We start from the raw sequence: 14,360 nt of genomic DNA on the forward strand, positions 1-14,360 counted from the left end.
ACCAGGTGACAGCCTCACCTCAGCTAAGCATGGAATGCCCATCCAGTATTGGCCACACTAGACTAAAACACACACCACTATTATTACCATGTTTTTCAAAAATAAGCTAACCCTTCGGTAGGTTGCTTTTTCCCACTCTGCTGGTTCTATACAATACACAGTGGATTTCTGCCTACGCATGGAATCTGATGGAGAGACATCTATCATCTATCTCAGTGAATCCATACTGAAGTATCTCAGAAAGTTTCTAGTCTGTGTCAATAAAATGGCTGCTGATTTTTAGGTCATCTCAGTGAAAAGGATGAATAGCTTGCAACAAAGCTGTCAGGGAGAATAATTTAAATGCACAAATTTTCTTGAAGGCTTTGTTTTTATTAGTTCCTGAACAGTCCTTCTTTAACAAGGAGTTTTAAAGGCAAGGGTGGACAGGTAAATATTAAATCTCTTTACTTTTGAAAACTATGTTATAAATTGGAAGCACTTTAAAATATATCTAGCAGGGCTGTGGCTGTGGCTCAGAGGTAGAGCACTTGCCTTGCACATGTGAGGCACTAGGTTTGATCCTCAGCACCACAAAAAAATAAATAAATAAATGTGTTGTGTCCATCTACAACTAAGAGTGTGTGTGTGTGTGTGTGTGTGTGTATAATGACTCAGTAAATTACTGTCTATTCAAACTACAGAATAGTAAACCAAGAAGTGGGTAGCTCTGCAGAAGCTGACCAAAAAGAGGTGTCAGTGAAATCAATGATACTTGCAGAACAGTGTCCCCTCACTCCAAGAAATAATTGTGCATGCAGACTTGTGCACTGCATGCTTCCATGGCACACTCTAACAGCCCCTCAGTTGTTTCTGTAGTCACAAACTGTTCACTAATTAATACAAAAGAAACACCCTAAACACACTTGAACACAACACTGCAACATTCCGTTTCTATCAGCTACTGCCCGTTATATGCTCTATGAATCTGTGCAACCTATCTGGGCTAATAGTTAAGCTGAAAAGAAAAACAAAAGAAATAGGGCAGTACATTAGGAGTTTACGTCATTAGTCTATTAATCCTTAGTTATCCTCAGCCTTGATTTTATGATATTGACCAACTATGGCTAGGAATATATATATATGTCTATAAACTTCCTCAAAAGAAAATTACTTTTGCTGGGCACAGTGGCATAGTGGCATACACCCATAATCCCAGCAACTCAGGAGGCTGAGACAGGAGGATCACAAGTCCAAAACCAGCTTCAGCAACTTAGGGAGACCCTGTCTCAAAATTTAAAACAAAGGGTCGGGGCTGGGTAGCTCAGATTCACCCGATGGCATGTACCCCAGGTTCACACCCCAGTACAAAAAAAAAATTACTTTTGCCCACCTAAATTAAAAAGAAGATAAACCACCATGCTTCAGGTAAAGGAATGCAAAACTGGGATGACGTTTTAATTCAAGGGCAGAAGATGTGGTTTTCAGGCCATTATTTTATTTCTCAAATAACTATTTCCATCCTGGGAGGCACTTCTGGAGTTACCCTTCTGTCCCCAGAAGGCAAAGCTCAGGAAATACCTGTTTTTCCTCCTCCCCCCTCCTCACAGAGGAGGGGCGTAAAACCCGTCACAAAGACTAAAACAGAATTATAAACCTAATGCACTCTTCCAAAATCTCTACCCCAGCACGATCCAAGGAAAAGTTGCCCACCTCCACATGGCCTATACACAAGGAATTCCTGTTCCTGACTGACAAAGCACAGAATTCGGTTATAGCATCTAAGTAAAAAAATGTCATTTTCCAGGCTTTTTCTCTTTTAAAGCATAAAGAAAATTGTTAATATTATGACACAAAATTCAATGTATTTTTTACATTGGTGAGCATATAACCTAGAATTTAGTATTTAGAACCAAATATCTCCCCTAGGTATCTAGCAATAAAAGCATATGAAAATGTTATATGTTCAAAACAATCATTATCATTTTCGAGCTGATTTCTTTTGTTTTATTCTGTTGAATGTGTGTTTTGTTTTCTTTAGAAGAAAGCATCAAAGTTCACATTCTGAGGACAAAGTCATAATCATGGAAAGAAAACAAAAAAAAAAGAAGGAAACAAAAACCTTTGCATTCTCTAATATTTTATCTATGTTGAGCTAATTTCAGATTTTTTCCACGCCAAAGTTTATTCATATTTGTAAATAAATACTGTCAGCCGGGTATAAACTAGAGTCATCTGCCACCCATGGAGGAAGCTTAATGACCAGTGACTACATCAACTGTCAGTTCCTTTTTATAGTAACTGAAACAAAACAAAACAAAGTAAAATGGGGAGCAGGGTTGAGGTACAGGGAGAGGAGGGGGTAAAAAACTACCAATTTCCTACTGAAGGCAGCAATACCAAGTTGGATCAGAGAGAGATGAAGGTAGGATCCTTCTGTTAGGAACAATCCAGATGGGCATCTCTCATATTCCTTTCAAAGGACAGCTAGGGAATTTAACCTAAAAATAAATTTTTTTTAATGCTAAGAGACTCTTGCAAACGTGTACTATCCATAATCCACACAGTGAGAGACACACTGCAGGATCTGTGTGTGGAGTCCAACTTAGTCCAAGTGTGCAAGACACAGGATAAGAGAAAGAACTGGCATGTGGAGCAGCGGCTGAGCTTACTGAATTACACTGTCAGTGAGAAAACACATCAACATATAAGGACCTAGCTCAATTCAGGTAAAAAGCACTGAATTGTAAGTTTGAGCTCTTGATGATTAAGATAGAAATATATGAGGGATTAAACTGTCAATCGGTAAAATTCCTGAGATATTCTAAAATTCTGAAACATTTCTATTATTTGTAAGAATAATACACACTACAATTTTGCATTTCTGCTATAAGACAATGTTATATAAATTGGTACACACTGGGCTAATAACACCTAGTCAAATAATAACAGCTACACAAGTAGCTAGACCAAGTAAACACTATTATGGCAGAATTCCTATTAAATGAAGAGATGTCATGAACAGAGTGAAAATAAATGAAACACATCAAAAAAGAAAAAAGCTTTAGTCCTCTCTAAAAATTTATGATAAAAGCTTTAAACAGAGCATACATCAAGGAGTCCCATCTCTATCCAGCAAAGATAATGCAGTACAAATTTCAAGGGGACCCATTTGGCTACAGTTTTTTATCTTACACTGAAACACTGCATCTCAAGCTCTAGTTTTTTTCAAAAAGGCAGAGAAGCCACGTAAAAGTATAGGGATAACAGAGAAAATGAAAAGGGGAAAAATCTCTCTCATAGTTTCTAGAGAAATTAGATTACAAAACTGAGCTAATCATCCTGTACAGAAATTCAAATTAACTGGACAGTTAAGTCAATTATTCACATAATAAAAGACATTAGATTCTAATATATTTTGCTAGAGAATTTACACTGAGTTCCCCTAAGATAAAATTTTCAAATGAGAGCTCCATATCATGTTAATGTGAATTAAATAAAAAAAGACTTTTGTAGCCACTTACATTTAAGAAATACTACCTCTTTTTAGGCAATGATTCACTAAAATACACTTTAAATACCACTCTGCAGTGCTATACCAACAAGGACAGCACACTTCTTACTGTAGGTCTGAGTTTTAAGTTATTCAGGACAAGAACTAAGTTAAAGGACTCAAGAAAATCACCTAGAAAGCCAAAGAGTTACATATACCAGAAGGCAATGCTGTATGTAGGTCTAATAATGAACTTATAGGAAAAAAATTTCCACTTACTCATTAAGGAGACAAACACTATGCTAGATGCTAGACATGCAGGCAGGAGGTCTACTACCCTCAGGCTGGGGGGTGGGTGATAAAACATGAACACAATGTGGACTCACGGCTCTCTACAAGGATGCTGTGGACCACTGCAAAAGACCCTGAAAACAGAGGACCTGTCAGAATATTTAGGATGCTGGGAAAAGGCAGGAAATCCAGGACTTGTTTTCATAAGTCACAATTAGAACTTCACAGGTAAGCCATAAAACAGAAGACACACTGCAGACATTATTGACTATTCTTCTGCTTTTAACAAGGAATTAAATCCTCGTGTTTGTGTTTAATAAAAGCATGCCCTGGCATGGATACACATCTGTAAACATTTTTAGATAATGTATTCTATAGGCTTTGTCCTACAGGCTTAAACCTACAGAATTCATAACAGAGACAAAAATCAAAAGTTTCTAAGAAGATTCCTCATATAAACCTTGTGAAATGCATCATTTTCTGTCTTTCTAAACTTGAGGTATTTCTAGAGGCTTGCTGCTGAAATATTGAATTCAGTAAAGATGTCTACAGCTCCATCTGCTGACCAAGTCCTAAGCCTGCATGAGGAAGACTAGAAGGCACATCAGACCAAGTACACCCAGACCCTGGAGACAGAAGAGAAAATTGAGCCTCCTAACTCCTCTCATGTACTGCCAATTCAGAAAGACCTAAAAAATTAAAACTTCCCTTATTCTGACACAGAAGGGAAATTAGTACCAAAGAAAAACCTTTCTAAAACGTGTTTTTGGATCTATATATAAATAAGACATGCTAGTTCATGTTAAATAAGAAAAAATGCAAATAATCTATAAAATATAGAGTAACACTTATACCTATATTCTGTTTTCATTAAAACTTTCACTTATCCTCAGGGCTAAACTGAATCTAACCAAGGGTTAGATTCAGGGTTCACATGAATTACATACCATGTTAACTCTAAGCCTACTCATTACATTAAAAAAAAACACCTAGATACCGTATTTATAACTCCTTCAGTTACATTACTTATATCTCTCTAAAGAAAAATGCATTATTTATCAATCAACTGTAAAAATATAGCACAATTAATATTTAAATATCACAGAAATATTCCCTATACTTCAGAATCAGGACACAAATGAGAAACAACCTATTGTTAAACACCCATAAAAGCTAAAACATGCACTTCCATTAATTCCCAGTAATACAAATATATTCTCATCTCTTTTTGCACAAAAGTAAAATTTTCAATCAAATAACGTACTGAACACAGAATGTGGTGAAACAGGCCTTTAAATAACATCATGAAGAAATGTGAAGGATGTAAAGTGATTCTATTTCAGAATCACTCTTCTAGAGTCAAACTCCACTGAAGACTCTGGCAGCCCTAGGCAGATCACCTGACTGCCTTATGCCTCAGTTTCTCTCCTTAGAGCAAGGACGATGCTAGCCAGGCCTTGGAGGGTCACCAAACCAATCTGTGAGATGTTTTCAACGCACCTGGCCAGGTACAACAAGGACTTACCAACCCTGGCCTTTCTGCACCTCTCTCTGGTCACAGTGCTCCAGTCTTCCTTGAGTCCCCTGTTTTTGCAGGTAGCAAGCACAGTAGAGGCACATGGCTGGTCCCCCTATGCTCACATCTGTTCCATCACAGGAGGAGTACAATTACCTTGTTCTTTACACATAAAACTCTCTTTGTCCCTCAACTCTCAAAACGCTGAAGAATTCCGCTTGGTCTAGAGTACAGGTTAGCAGAATCAATTCAGAGAACAACTGTTGGCACTTTTTAGTCAGGGCATCTCAATGTACTAAGACAACAATGCTCAGAGACCAGAGAGTCACATGAAAGATCGACACCCATAAATGAGTACACTAAGAGCCAATAATAAAATGACAATAAAGCATTATGGCTATCGAAATGGGGGCGCGGGGAGAGACCACAATCTAAGTTAATACTCAAAAAATAAAGTGCGAATTAATGAGTGCATGAAGAAGGGCAGAATTTGAGACATCACCTTTTTGCAATACTCCCTGTACAGAGAGGCAAAGATCATCATGGGTTTTAGACCCAGCAGGAAAAATGGCTGCTGGAAATAAGATATTTTCCTATCTCAAAGTGTAATTTCACTAACTCCAAACAGGAAAACATGCCTTCCAATGGAGAACTGTGTCAGACACCATCTTAAACAAGGGATCCAACTCAGCACCTAAGAACAGGACACCTGTTCTGATGGGACACAAAAAGCACATGACTAGGGCTGAGAGGCACTTTGGGCAAAAAAAGGAAATCAAGAGAAAAATGCAGAACGAGGGGCATTTTTTGTACAAGAGTGTTGATTGCAATGGGCCCATTGGCACACACCTATAATCCCAGCATTTTGGGAGGCTGAGGCAGGAGAATCACAAATTCAAGGTTAGCCTCAGCAATTTAGCAAGACCCTGTTGGAATAACTTTCAGTTCACAGCTAGTAGCTACGAGCAGCTCAAAGTGCTAGGAAAACCTACGCTTGTACAGGCCTAACAGGAACACCTGCAGGGTGGAATGCTCTGCTCTAGTAAAACCACATCCTCAGTACTTGTGGTTAGTGTTGCCACGCTACCAGACTACCAGGTCAGGAGTCTTAGAGTCAGGTGCTTCAGGGCATGAAACCCCCAACTCATAAGGCCCCCCTCTCTTTAGGGACAAAGACCCTTCCAGACTGCCTTCCACTACGACAGCAATATTTAGTGCTTCCTCATAGTGCAGTTACATTAGGCATAAGATGATTGGCTTATAGGTGTTAAAATGCTTATGTGTGATTGGCAGGCACGCCCTACCTGAACCCTATAACAGCTGTATGCATTCCAAAAATAAACGAGCTTGCTGAAAGTGGACTGCAGTTTCTCATCAGCCAGCTTTCTCACTAAGCTCTGGGTATCCGTGTGTTGATTAGACACTGCGTCTCTACACCACCACCACCACCACCACCACCGCCTGCAACAAGGTAGCAGAGTGACCATTGGCCAGAAGTGACCAGAATGCATACAATTTGTACAAGACCCTGTCTCAAAATAAAAACTAAAAAGGGATGAGGATGTAACTAAGTGGTTAAGTACCCCTGGATTCAATCCCTCATACCAAAAGGCAGAGAAGGTTGGGGAGAGATGGTTGCCTTGTATTCTTCACAAAAATAATTAAAAAGTCATAAGATATAACAAAAAATTTGTGTGGACAACTGCCATAGAATAAGTGGCCAAAGAACATTATATCTAACTGCAGTGAGTGAATCCTTATTAAATCCTACATCTAAAAAAAAGTATCAAAGAAAAATTAAGGGAAAGCTGGATCAATATGAAAATAATCCAGATCATTAGATGGTGTCAGAGAATTTCAGTTAATTTTCTTAAATTGATAATGTTCTGCATAGGACAACATCTTAATTCTTAAAAAGAAACATGCTTGGAGGGCTCAGCCAAAGAAAATAAGCGTATTTTATAAATATATAGTTTGTGCATGTGTGCACAAGATAGAAAGGAAAAAAAATTGGAATAAAAACAATAGGTGGCTGGGTACGGTGGCGCATGCCTGTGATCCCAGTGACTCAGGAGGCTAACACAGGTGGATTGCAAGTTTAAAGCCAGCCTCAGCAACTAAGCAAAACCATGAGCAACACAGTGAGACCCTGTCTCTAACTAAAATAGAAAAAAAGGGCTGGGGATGTGGCTAAGTGGTTAAGTGTCCCAGGTTCAATCCCCGGGAACAAAATACACACACACACAAACGATAGGTGACTAGGAGAATTCAGGGGAAGGGTTAATGGGCATTTACTTCTTATTCTTTCAACTTTAGTGTAGGCTTAAAACTTTTAAAAATAAAAAGTTTAGAAAGAATCTGCAGGCTAGCAAGTTAAGAGTGGGTAGGAATCCTCACTCCTGTCCTCTGAACCTTGGTTTGCCTTCACTGTATGCTCCAGGGAAGAATAGCACTACAGCAGAAAGGGCCCCCACTCCCACCCCCACACGAGTGTGCAGGACTGCCAGGTGCAACCTTTGCACATGGATCCCTTCTGTATGTACTGCACATCACATCCAGGCTCATTTGGTTCAGAAGCAGGTGCTGTGGCCTCATCCCCAACCCTGAGTATGGCAGATAGGACTGAGGTCCATATGAGATGGAGTCCCACATTGGAGCTCTCGGGGGGTCAGGCTGGGCTAGGTTTACTCTGCAGTGTGATAAAGTGACAACACTATGTTGTGTCAGTCACTGAGAACGGGAAGATAATTTCTATTGGCTACCGTTACCTGAGGTACTAGAATAAAAACCCATCTCACATTAGGATTAAATAATTCAAAACAAAAGCAGCTCCTGGAACAGACCAAGTCACATAAAAAGACCTCAATATACTTTTACAATACGGACCACAATTATAAACAATTCCTACACATCCTTGTTTTCTATCTCAAGCTTCTTAAAAAACTTCGTCCTATTTTCCTTTCAAATATTTTATTATCATTTTAAACAAGAAACTACAACTTAATATTTAACACTAAATATATAAAAGATTTTTCATATTTTTCAGTAGCCAAATGAAGAAGTATTCATTCATTTAAAAAATGGCAGAGTATCAAACAGAACAAGCACTGTCATCCACGTTGGAGACAGTGACATTGTAAAGGGGGGCAGTAGTACAAGGGGGAGCAGTGGAGAGGAATACTGGGGAAGTGTGCCTGGACAGGACTCTTTTATTTTATTTTTTTTAATCAGAGCAGTTTAGTTATATGTAAATAGGTTCATTTTGACAAAATCATACAAGCATGGAATTTGATTTCATTCCCCAGCGCCCACTCCTTCTCCCCTCTACTGTACTGACCTTCCTTTCACTCATTTATTTTTGATTGGTGCTTTCTACACACACACACACATACACACACACACACAGGTGAAATTCACTATGGTATATTTATACATGCACATAGCATGATTTTGTTACATTCATTCCACATTTCCTCCCCTTTCTCAATGGAAAGGGTTCTTACTAATGGACCAGGAGCGGGGTAACATGGAAGAATGGCGAAAGAGAGATTTTTAAAAGAGAATCATCAAGAAATATTTCAAGATTTGTGTCACAAGGAACTGGACAGATGGTCTCCTTGCTTACTGAGAAGGATCAAACTGGAAGAATGGGTTTGTGGAAAGAAAGAGTTAAGACATCCTCATGCTCAAGATGTCTGAGAGAAATCCAAGTAGAGAGAGACACATGCTAGTGTGTGTGTGTGTGTGTGTGTGTGTGAGAGAGAGAGAGAGAGAGAATATATCTTTTACCAGAACACACCTGAAAACACAAGTAATAACAGAACCAGACTAGACCAAGGAAAGCTGCACTAAGACAACCTGGGAGGGTCCAGCAAGAGCTGCAGTCAGACCCTCTCAATGGAGGACGTGACCGTCCTTCCACCAAGCCTAGAGTGCTTCCTGGTCCTTCCTTTTCCCTCTGTCTCCTCACCACCCCATTCCATTCCCATCCTATTTCTTGACAGAACATTAAAGTCTTCTCTTAATCCCCTAAAAATTCCTTGAAAATGCAGCTAAATATTTAGGAAAAGCACAGTCATTTGAAAGAGTAGAGGTGCAATTACTGAAAAATAACATTAGAATTAAGTTTTAATGGTAACTCATAAATCTTTTTTCATAAATAGTTAATATCTCTGAACTCACTCCGTGTGTCCTTGGAAAACATTCACAGAGTGAATGGAAGGGTCCCTGAAATCCCAGAGACGGAAGGTCGTGTCACGGGAGGAGGTCACCACTAGCCGCTGAGTGGGGTGTGTACAACAGTGAGTTAACTCCTGGTCATGCCCTACAATAAAAGATGATAAAAGTGCAAGATCATCTACCTGCAGATTCGTAATTAGAGTGAAACTTTTTGAAAATACAAAAACTTAAAAATACCTCTTTATAAACACCACTGCTAACAGCCAATGGAAAAGAAAACCTAAAGGAATCACTTAGTAACATGAGCAGTCAGGGTGGGACCAGCTTTCTCAAAGAAGCTAGGTTCACTTCAGGCAGCCACTTTAAAGGAGCAGGGAACTATATGGACATACAACCCATTTTCTGATCCTAACAAGAAGTCAGAAAAATCACTAATGGGCTGAGTACAAAAGCTTAAATCTTAATCCTTCACTTCTAGAATAATTTCTATTGGCCTAATATTCTGTCCCTCAGTAAAAGGCATGTACTGTAACAATGTCCTTATCTTGCATTTGGGCAAAATCTTTAAATGGAGTATCTCCTGGTAATTAAGATACATTATAGACAAAAAAAAAAACTTCCAGATGTAATTAATTAAGGTCCCTAAAGGGGTTGACTTTGAGTTAATCAAAAGAAAGCTTGTCCTGGGTGGCCTCATCTAACCAGGCCCTTCCAGAGGTGGGAGAATTCAGCCTCCTAGTGGCCTGGAAGAAAGCAAACTGCAACGGTGAGGCAAGGCCTTCAGAGGGACCCAGAGCAGCCTCCAGCTGCTCAAAGCAGTCTCCAGCTGACAGCAAAATAATGGGGACCTCAGAAGAGGATCACATGCCCCAGTGAGGTCCTGCTCCCACAACACCCTCACTTTGGTCTGCAAGTCCCTGAGCAGAGGAGCAGAAAGATCCACCCAGAAACAGACCAGGAAGCCATGAGAGTGGATTCCTGTTGTTTTAAGTCACTATGTCTATAGAAATAGAAATTATCACAGAGAAATAGAAAACCAATACAACTATACTTCAAACATTGAGATACTCTATGCTACAATTAATATCCTAAAAATAAAATAAATTTAGCTATCAATAAATTTAATTAGAAATGATCTCCAAAATTTACAATGGAAGAGCCAAGAAGACTAAACACAATTCTGGCCAAAAAGTCATTTGTACAACAAACATAAATATGCAAACAAAAACTGAAAGAACCAACTAGCAATTTAACATGTTCTATTAAGGTACCTGTCAGAGAATGAACAAGTTCGGACGTTTCAACATCGTACAGGTTTGCTGTTCTGTCCCACGAGGCTGTCACTGCCTGCTTCCCTCCAACTAGCCAGTCAGCAGCTATGACCACTCCCTGGTGGCTTTTAAGAGATGTCAGCGGAACCCGAATAGTAGGGCAGTCACTAGACACGTCTCCATCGATATCAGGCTCATCTTTATCAGAGCACTCTATTTCGTCTTCTCCAGATATTTGTTGCTAAAGGTAAAAATCACAAAAGAAAGATTTCCTGGGATTCTTGAGTTTTTTCTGTCACGGTTACACCATCAGATTGGTCTCATCTATCCTAGGTCTTATTCATCATTATGACCAATACAAATATAGTATCTAATACATAATTAGTGCTCAATGAATATTTATCAATTTTATGATTGGCTGAAACTGAAAGCCAAATGTTAAAAAAAAAAAAAAAAACACTACAGACCACAATGACATCAAATGAAATATAATCCATTTCTACTGACCAAGAAAATGACAAATAAAATGATTTTTGACATTTTAACTTTTTGCCACTTATTAGTAGAAATGTAATATAAAACTAAACAAATACAATTAAACATCACTAACATCAGTTCTCAGGAATTAATACAAGCTTATAATTCTAAAATAATTATAGAATTCTACTGTATACCAATATGGGAATTCACTTTATTTTCCAACGGTATCAGTGAAGAATTTGTCAAATGCTAAAGATAAAACAGTCAGTCTAAGCTTGAAGAAAATGCTTATTCATTCAGCAAATATTCATCAGGTGCTTACAAACAGACCGGGCACTGTTTACATGGCAGAAAAGGGGACAAAAACCATCTGTCCTATGTAAGACTACGTTCATTCTATGTGGTAAGAACGCTGGAATAAACAAGACTGTCAAAGTCCTTGCCCTCACAGAACTTCTATTCTGACAAGGAAGAAACTCATGCACACACACACACACACACACACAGTAATATGATGTAGGGCCAACATTCCAGCATATAGGCACAGGCAACAACTATCTCAAGAGTGCCCCTAAAGCTTAGGAAATAATGACAAGAGTTAATAAGTAGGATAGGATCAAATTAAAAACACAAAAAACCTTCTCCTACACAGCAGAGGGAACAAGAATGTGAAAAGAGAACCTACATTTTACAGAATGAAAGAAAATCTTATCTTCTGACAGAGGATTAATACCTAGAATGTATAAAGAACTCAAAAAACACCAAAAAGAACAAATAACAATTAATAAATGGGCAAGTAAATTAAACAGACACTTCACAAAAGAAAAAACACAAATGGCCAATAAGTATATGAAAAAAAGTTCAACATCATTAACAATTAGGGAAACGCAAATCAAAACTACACTGAAATTTCACCTCACTCTAGTCATATGGTAGCCATCAAGAATACAAAAATAATAAATGCTGGAGAGGAAGTGGAGAAAAAGGAACACTTTTATACTATTGGTGGGACTGTAAATTAGTACAACCACAGTGGAAATTAGTAGGGGAGTTCCTCAAAAGACTAGTCACAGAACCACCATATGACCCAGCTATACCAACTCCTCGGTATTTATTTATCCTAAAGAATTTATTAAAGTCATCATACTATAGTGATACATACATACCCATGTTTATAGCACAACAATTCACAATAGCCAAACTATAGAACCACCCTAGGTGTCCATCAACAGATGAGTGGATAAAGAAAAGGGGTGTGTGTGTGTGTGTGTGTGTGTGTACATACATAATTAGTGCTAATACATAATTAGTGCTCAAGAACACACACACACAAATGAAGTTTTATTCAGCCACAGAAAAATAAAATTATGTCATTTGCAGGAAAATGGATGGAACTTAAGACCATCATGTAAAGTGAAATAAGTCAAAGTCAGAACGTCAAGGGTTGTGTGTTTTCTCCCATACGTGGAAGCTATAGAGGAAAAAGGGAAAGAAAAGGGCGGGGGGGGGTCACACGAAAAGTAAAGGGAGAATAGAGAAAGGAGACGAGGGGTGGGAAGAAGGGATAGAGGGGAGAAGCACGGGGTAGAGATACTGGCCAAATGATATTGCTATATTGTGTGCATGTACTGGTATGTAACAACAAATGCCACCATTATGTACAACTATAATACACCGACAAAAAAGAAAAAATAAAGTTCACACTGAAAGCAAAACAATTGTATGTCACATGTATATACACGCACAAGTATAAGAATATATGTCAAATGTGCATAAATATGCAAGGAAATATGTCATATGTATGTGTACTAGTATGAGAATATTTGTTATGTACATATACACAGTCAAGTAGTGGTATGTGCTGTGAAGAAAAATAAGACAAGGGGTAGATAGTCAAGGGCTGCTAATTCACTCAGAATTATTGACAAAAGACTCTGACAAGGTAACACTTGAGTCAGACTGTGAAGGAAGAAAGGGAGTAAGCCATACCAATACTGAAAGGAACTGCAGAGCAAACAGTGTGAAGTCCTGTCTGTGCTACAAAAAAAAAAAATGAGGGTGTCAATATGGGGGGCGGGGGAGTAGGCCATGAAAAGACTTTGGTTTTATTCCATGTATTATGGAAAATCATCACAGTTTAAGCAGGGATGAGACAGAATCTGATCTATGCTGTGTGAACAAGGGGAAAGTGAGAAGAGGGTAGGCAGCTGTGGTGGGCTGATTCTTGACCCCTAGGACCTCAGAATGTGACTGTATTTAGAAAAGAGGACCTTTGAGCCAGTACTGATGGTAAAGGAGACCATCACAGTGAGCTCTTATCCACCAAGACTGGCATCATTAAGAGGAGAGAAGAGCACAGACACACAGGAATAACCATGAAGCACATAGTGAGAAAGCCGCTCTCTGAAAGCCAAGGAGAGAAGCCACGGAAGACCTTGAACATGCAGGCTCCAGGACTGTGATGACACAAATTTGTTGTTGAATCTGCCCAGCCTGTAGTACTTGGTTATGGCCGCCCTGGAAACAACAGGGAGAAATTCAAAGAGTACAAAGGTGCAGGTAACAGAAGGCAGCCTGGGCTAGAACAGTGGTGACAGAGATGAGACGAATATCCTCTGGGTAGAGCTTCAAGATTTGCTGACAGATTGATATTTACATGGACTATAAGAAAACACAAGAGTTTGCAGACAATTTAAAAGTGTTCAGCCCAGCTGGGTGCCATGGTGCACACCTGTAATCTCAGTGACTCAGGAGCTAAGGCAGGAGGAGGATCCAAGTTCGAGGCCAGCCTCAGCAACTTAGTGAGGCCCACAGCAGCTTACTAAGACCCTGTCTCAAAATAAAAAGTGAAAAAGGTTGAGATATAGCTCACTGGTGAAGTACCCTAAGTCCAATCCCAAGTCCCAAGAAGGAGAAAAAAAAAAGGTGTTTTATCCAAACCACTGGATAGATGGTGACATTTCTGAGATGGATAGCACAACAAAAGGAACAGACTGGGGACAACATCCAGAACTCAATTTCAGTAGGTTTGCAGTGCTATGGGACATCCAAGGAGAGATGGAGTGAAGAGTCAGATGACTACAGAATTCTGGATTTAAAAAGAGAACCACATACAGTACACACTATTGGGATCAGTAGCAACAAATAGTTG

At 39.0% G+C, this 14,360-nt stretch overlaps 1 protein-coding gene across 3 annotated transcripts in view; it reads right to left on the minus strand.

Annotated features, from left to right (window-relative positions):
• Positions 1-14,360, minus strand: part of Wdr37 (WD repeat domain 37) — a 71,002-nt gene that overhangs the window by 15,386 nt on the left and 41,256 nt on the right. For all 3 annotated transcript variants that reach the window (XM_046432047.2, XM_046432049.2, XM_046432046.2), the window contains 2 exons: positions 10,730-10,970; positions 9,462-9,603 (listed from right to left, as the gene is read on the minus strand). In XM_046432047.2, coding sequence (XP_046288003.1) covers positions 9,462-9,603; positions 10,730-10,970 — 383 coding nt within the window. The remainder of the gene's footprint in view (positions 1-9,461; positions 9,604-10,729; positions 10,971-14,360) is intronic.

The sequence above is a fragment of the Marmota monax genome, unplaced genomic scaffold (assembly GCF_021218885.2).
Source record: "Marmota monax isolate L192 unplaced genomic scaffold, Marmota_monax_Labrador192_F-V1.1 WCK01_AAM20220418_F8-fsc00071, whole genome shotgun sequence".
NCBI classification, from domain to species: domain Eukaryota; kingdom Metazoa; phylum Chordata; class Mammalia; order Rodentia; family Sciuridae; genus Marmota; species Marmota monax.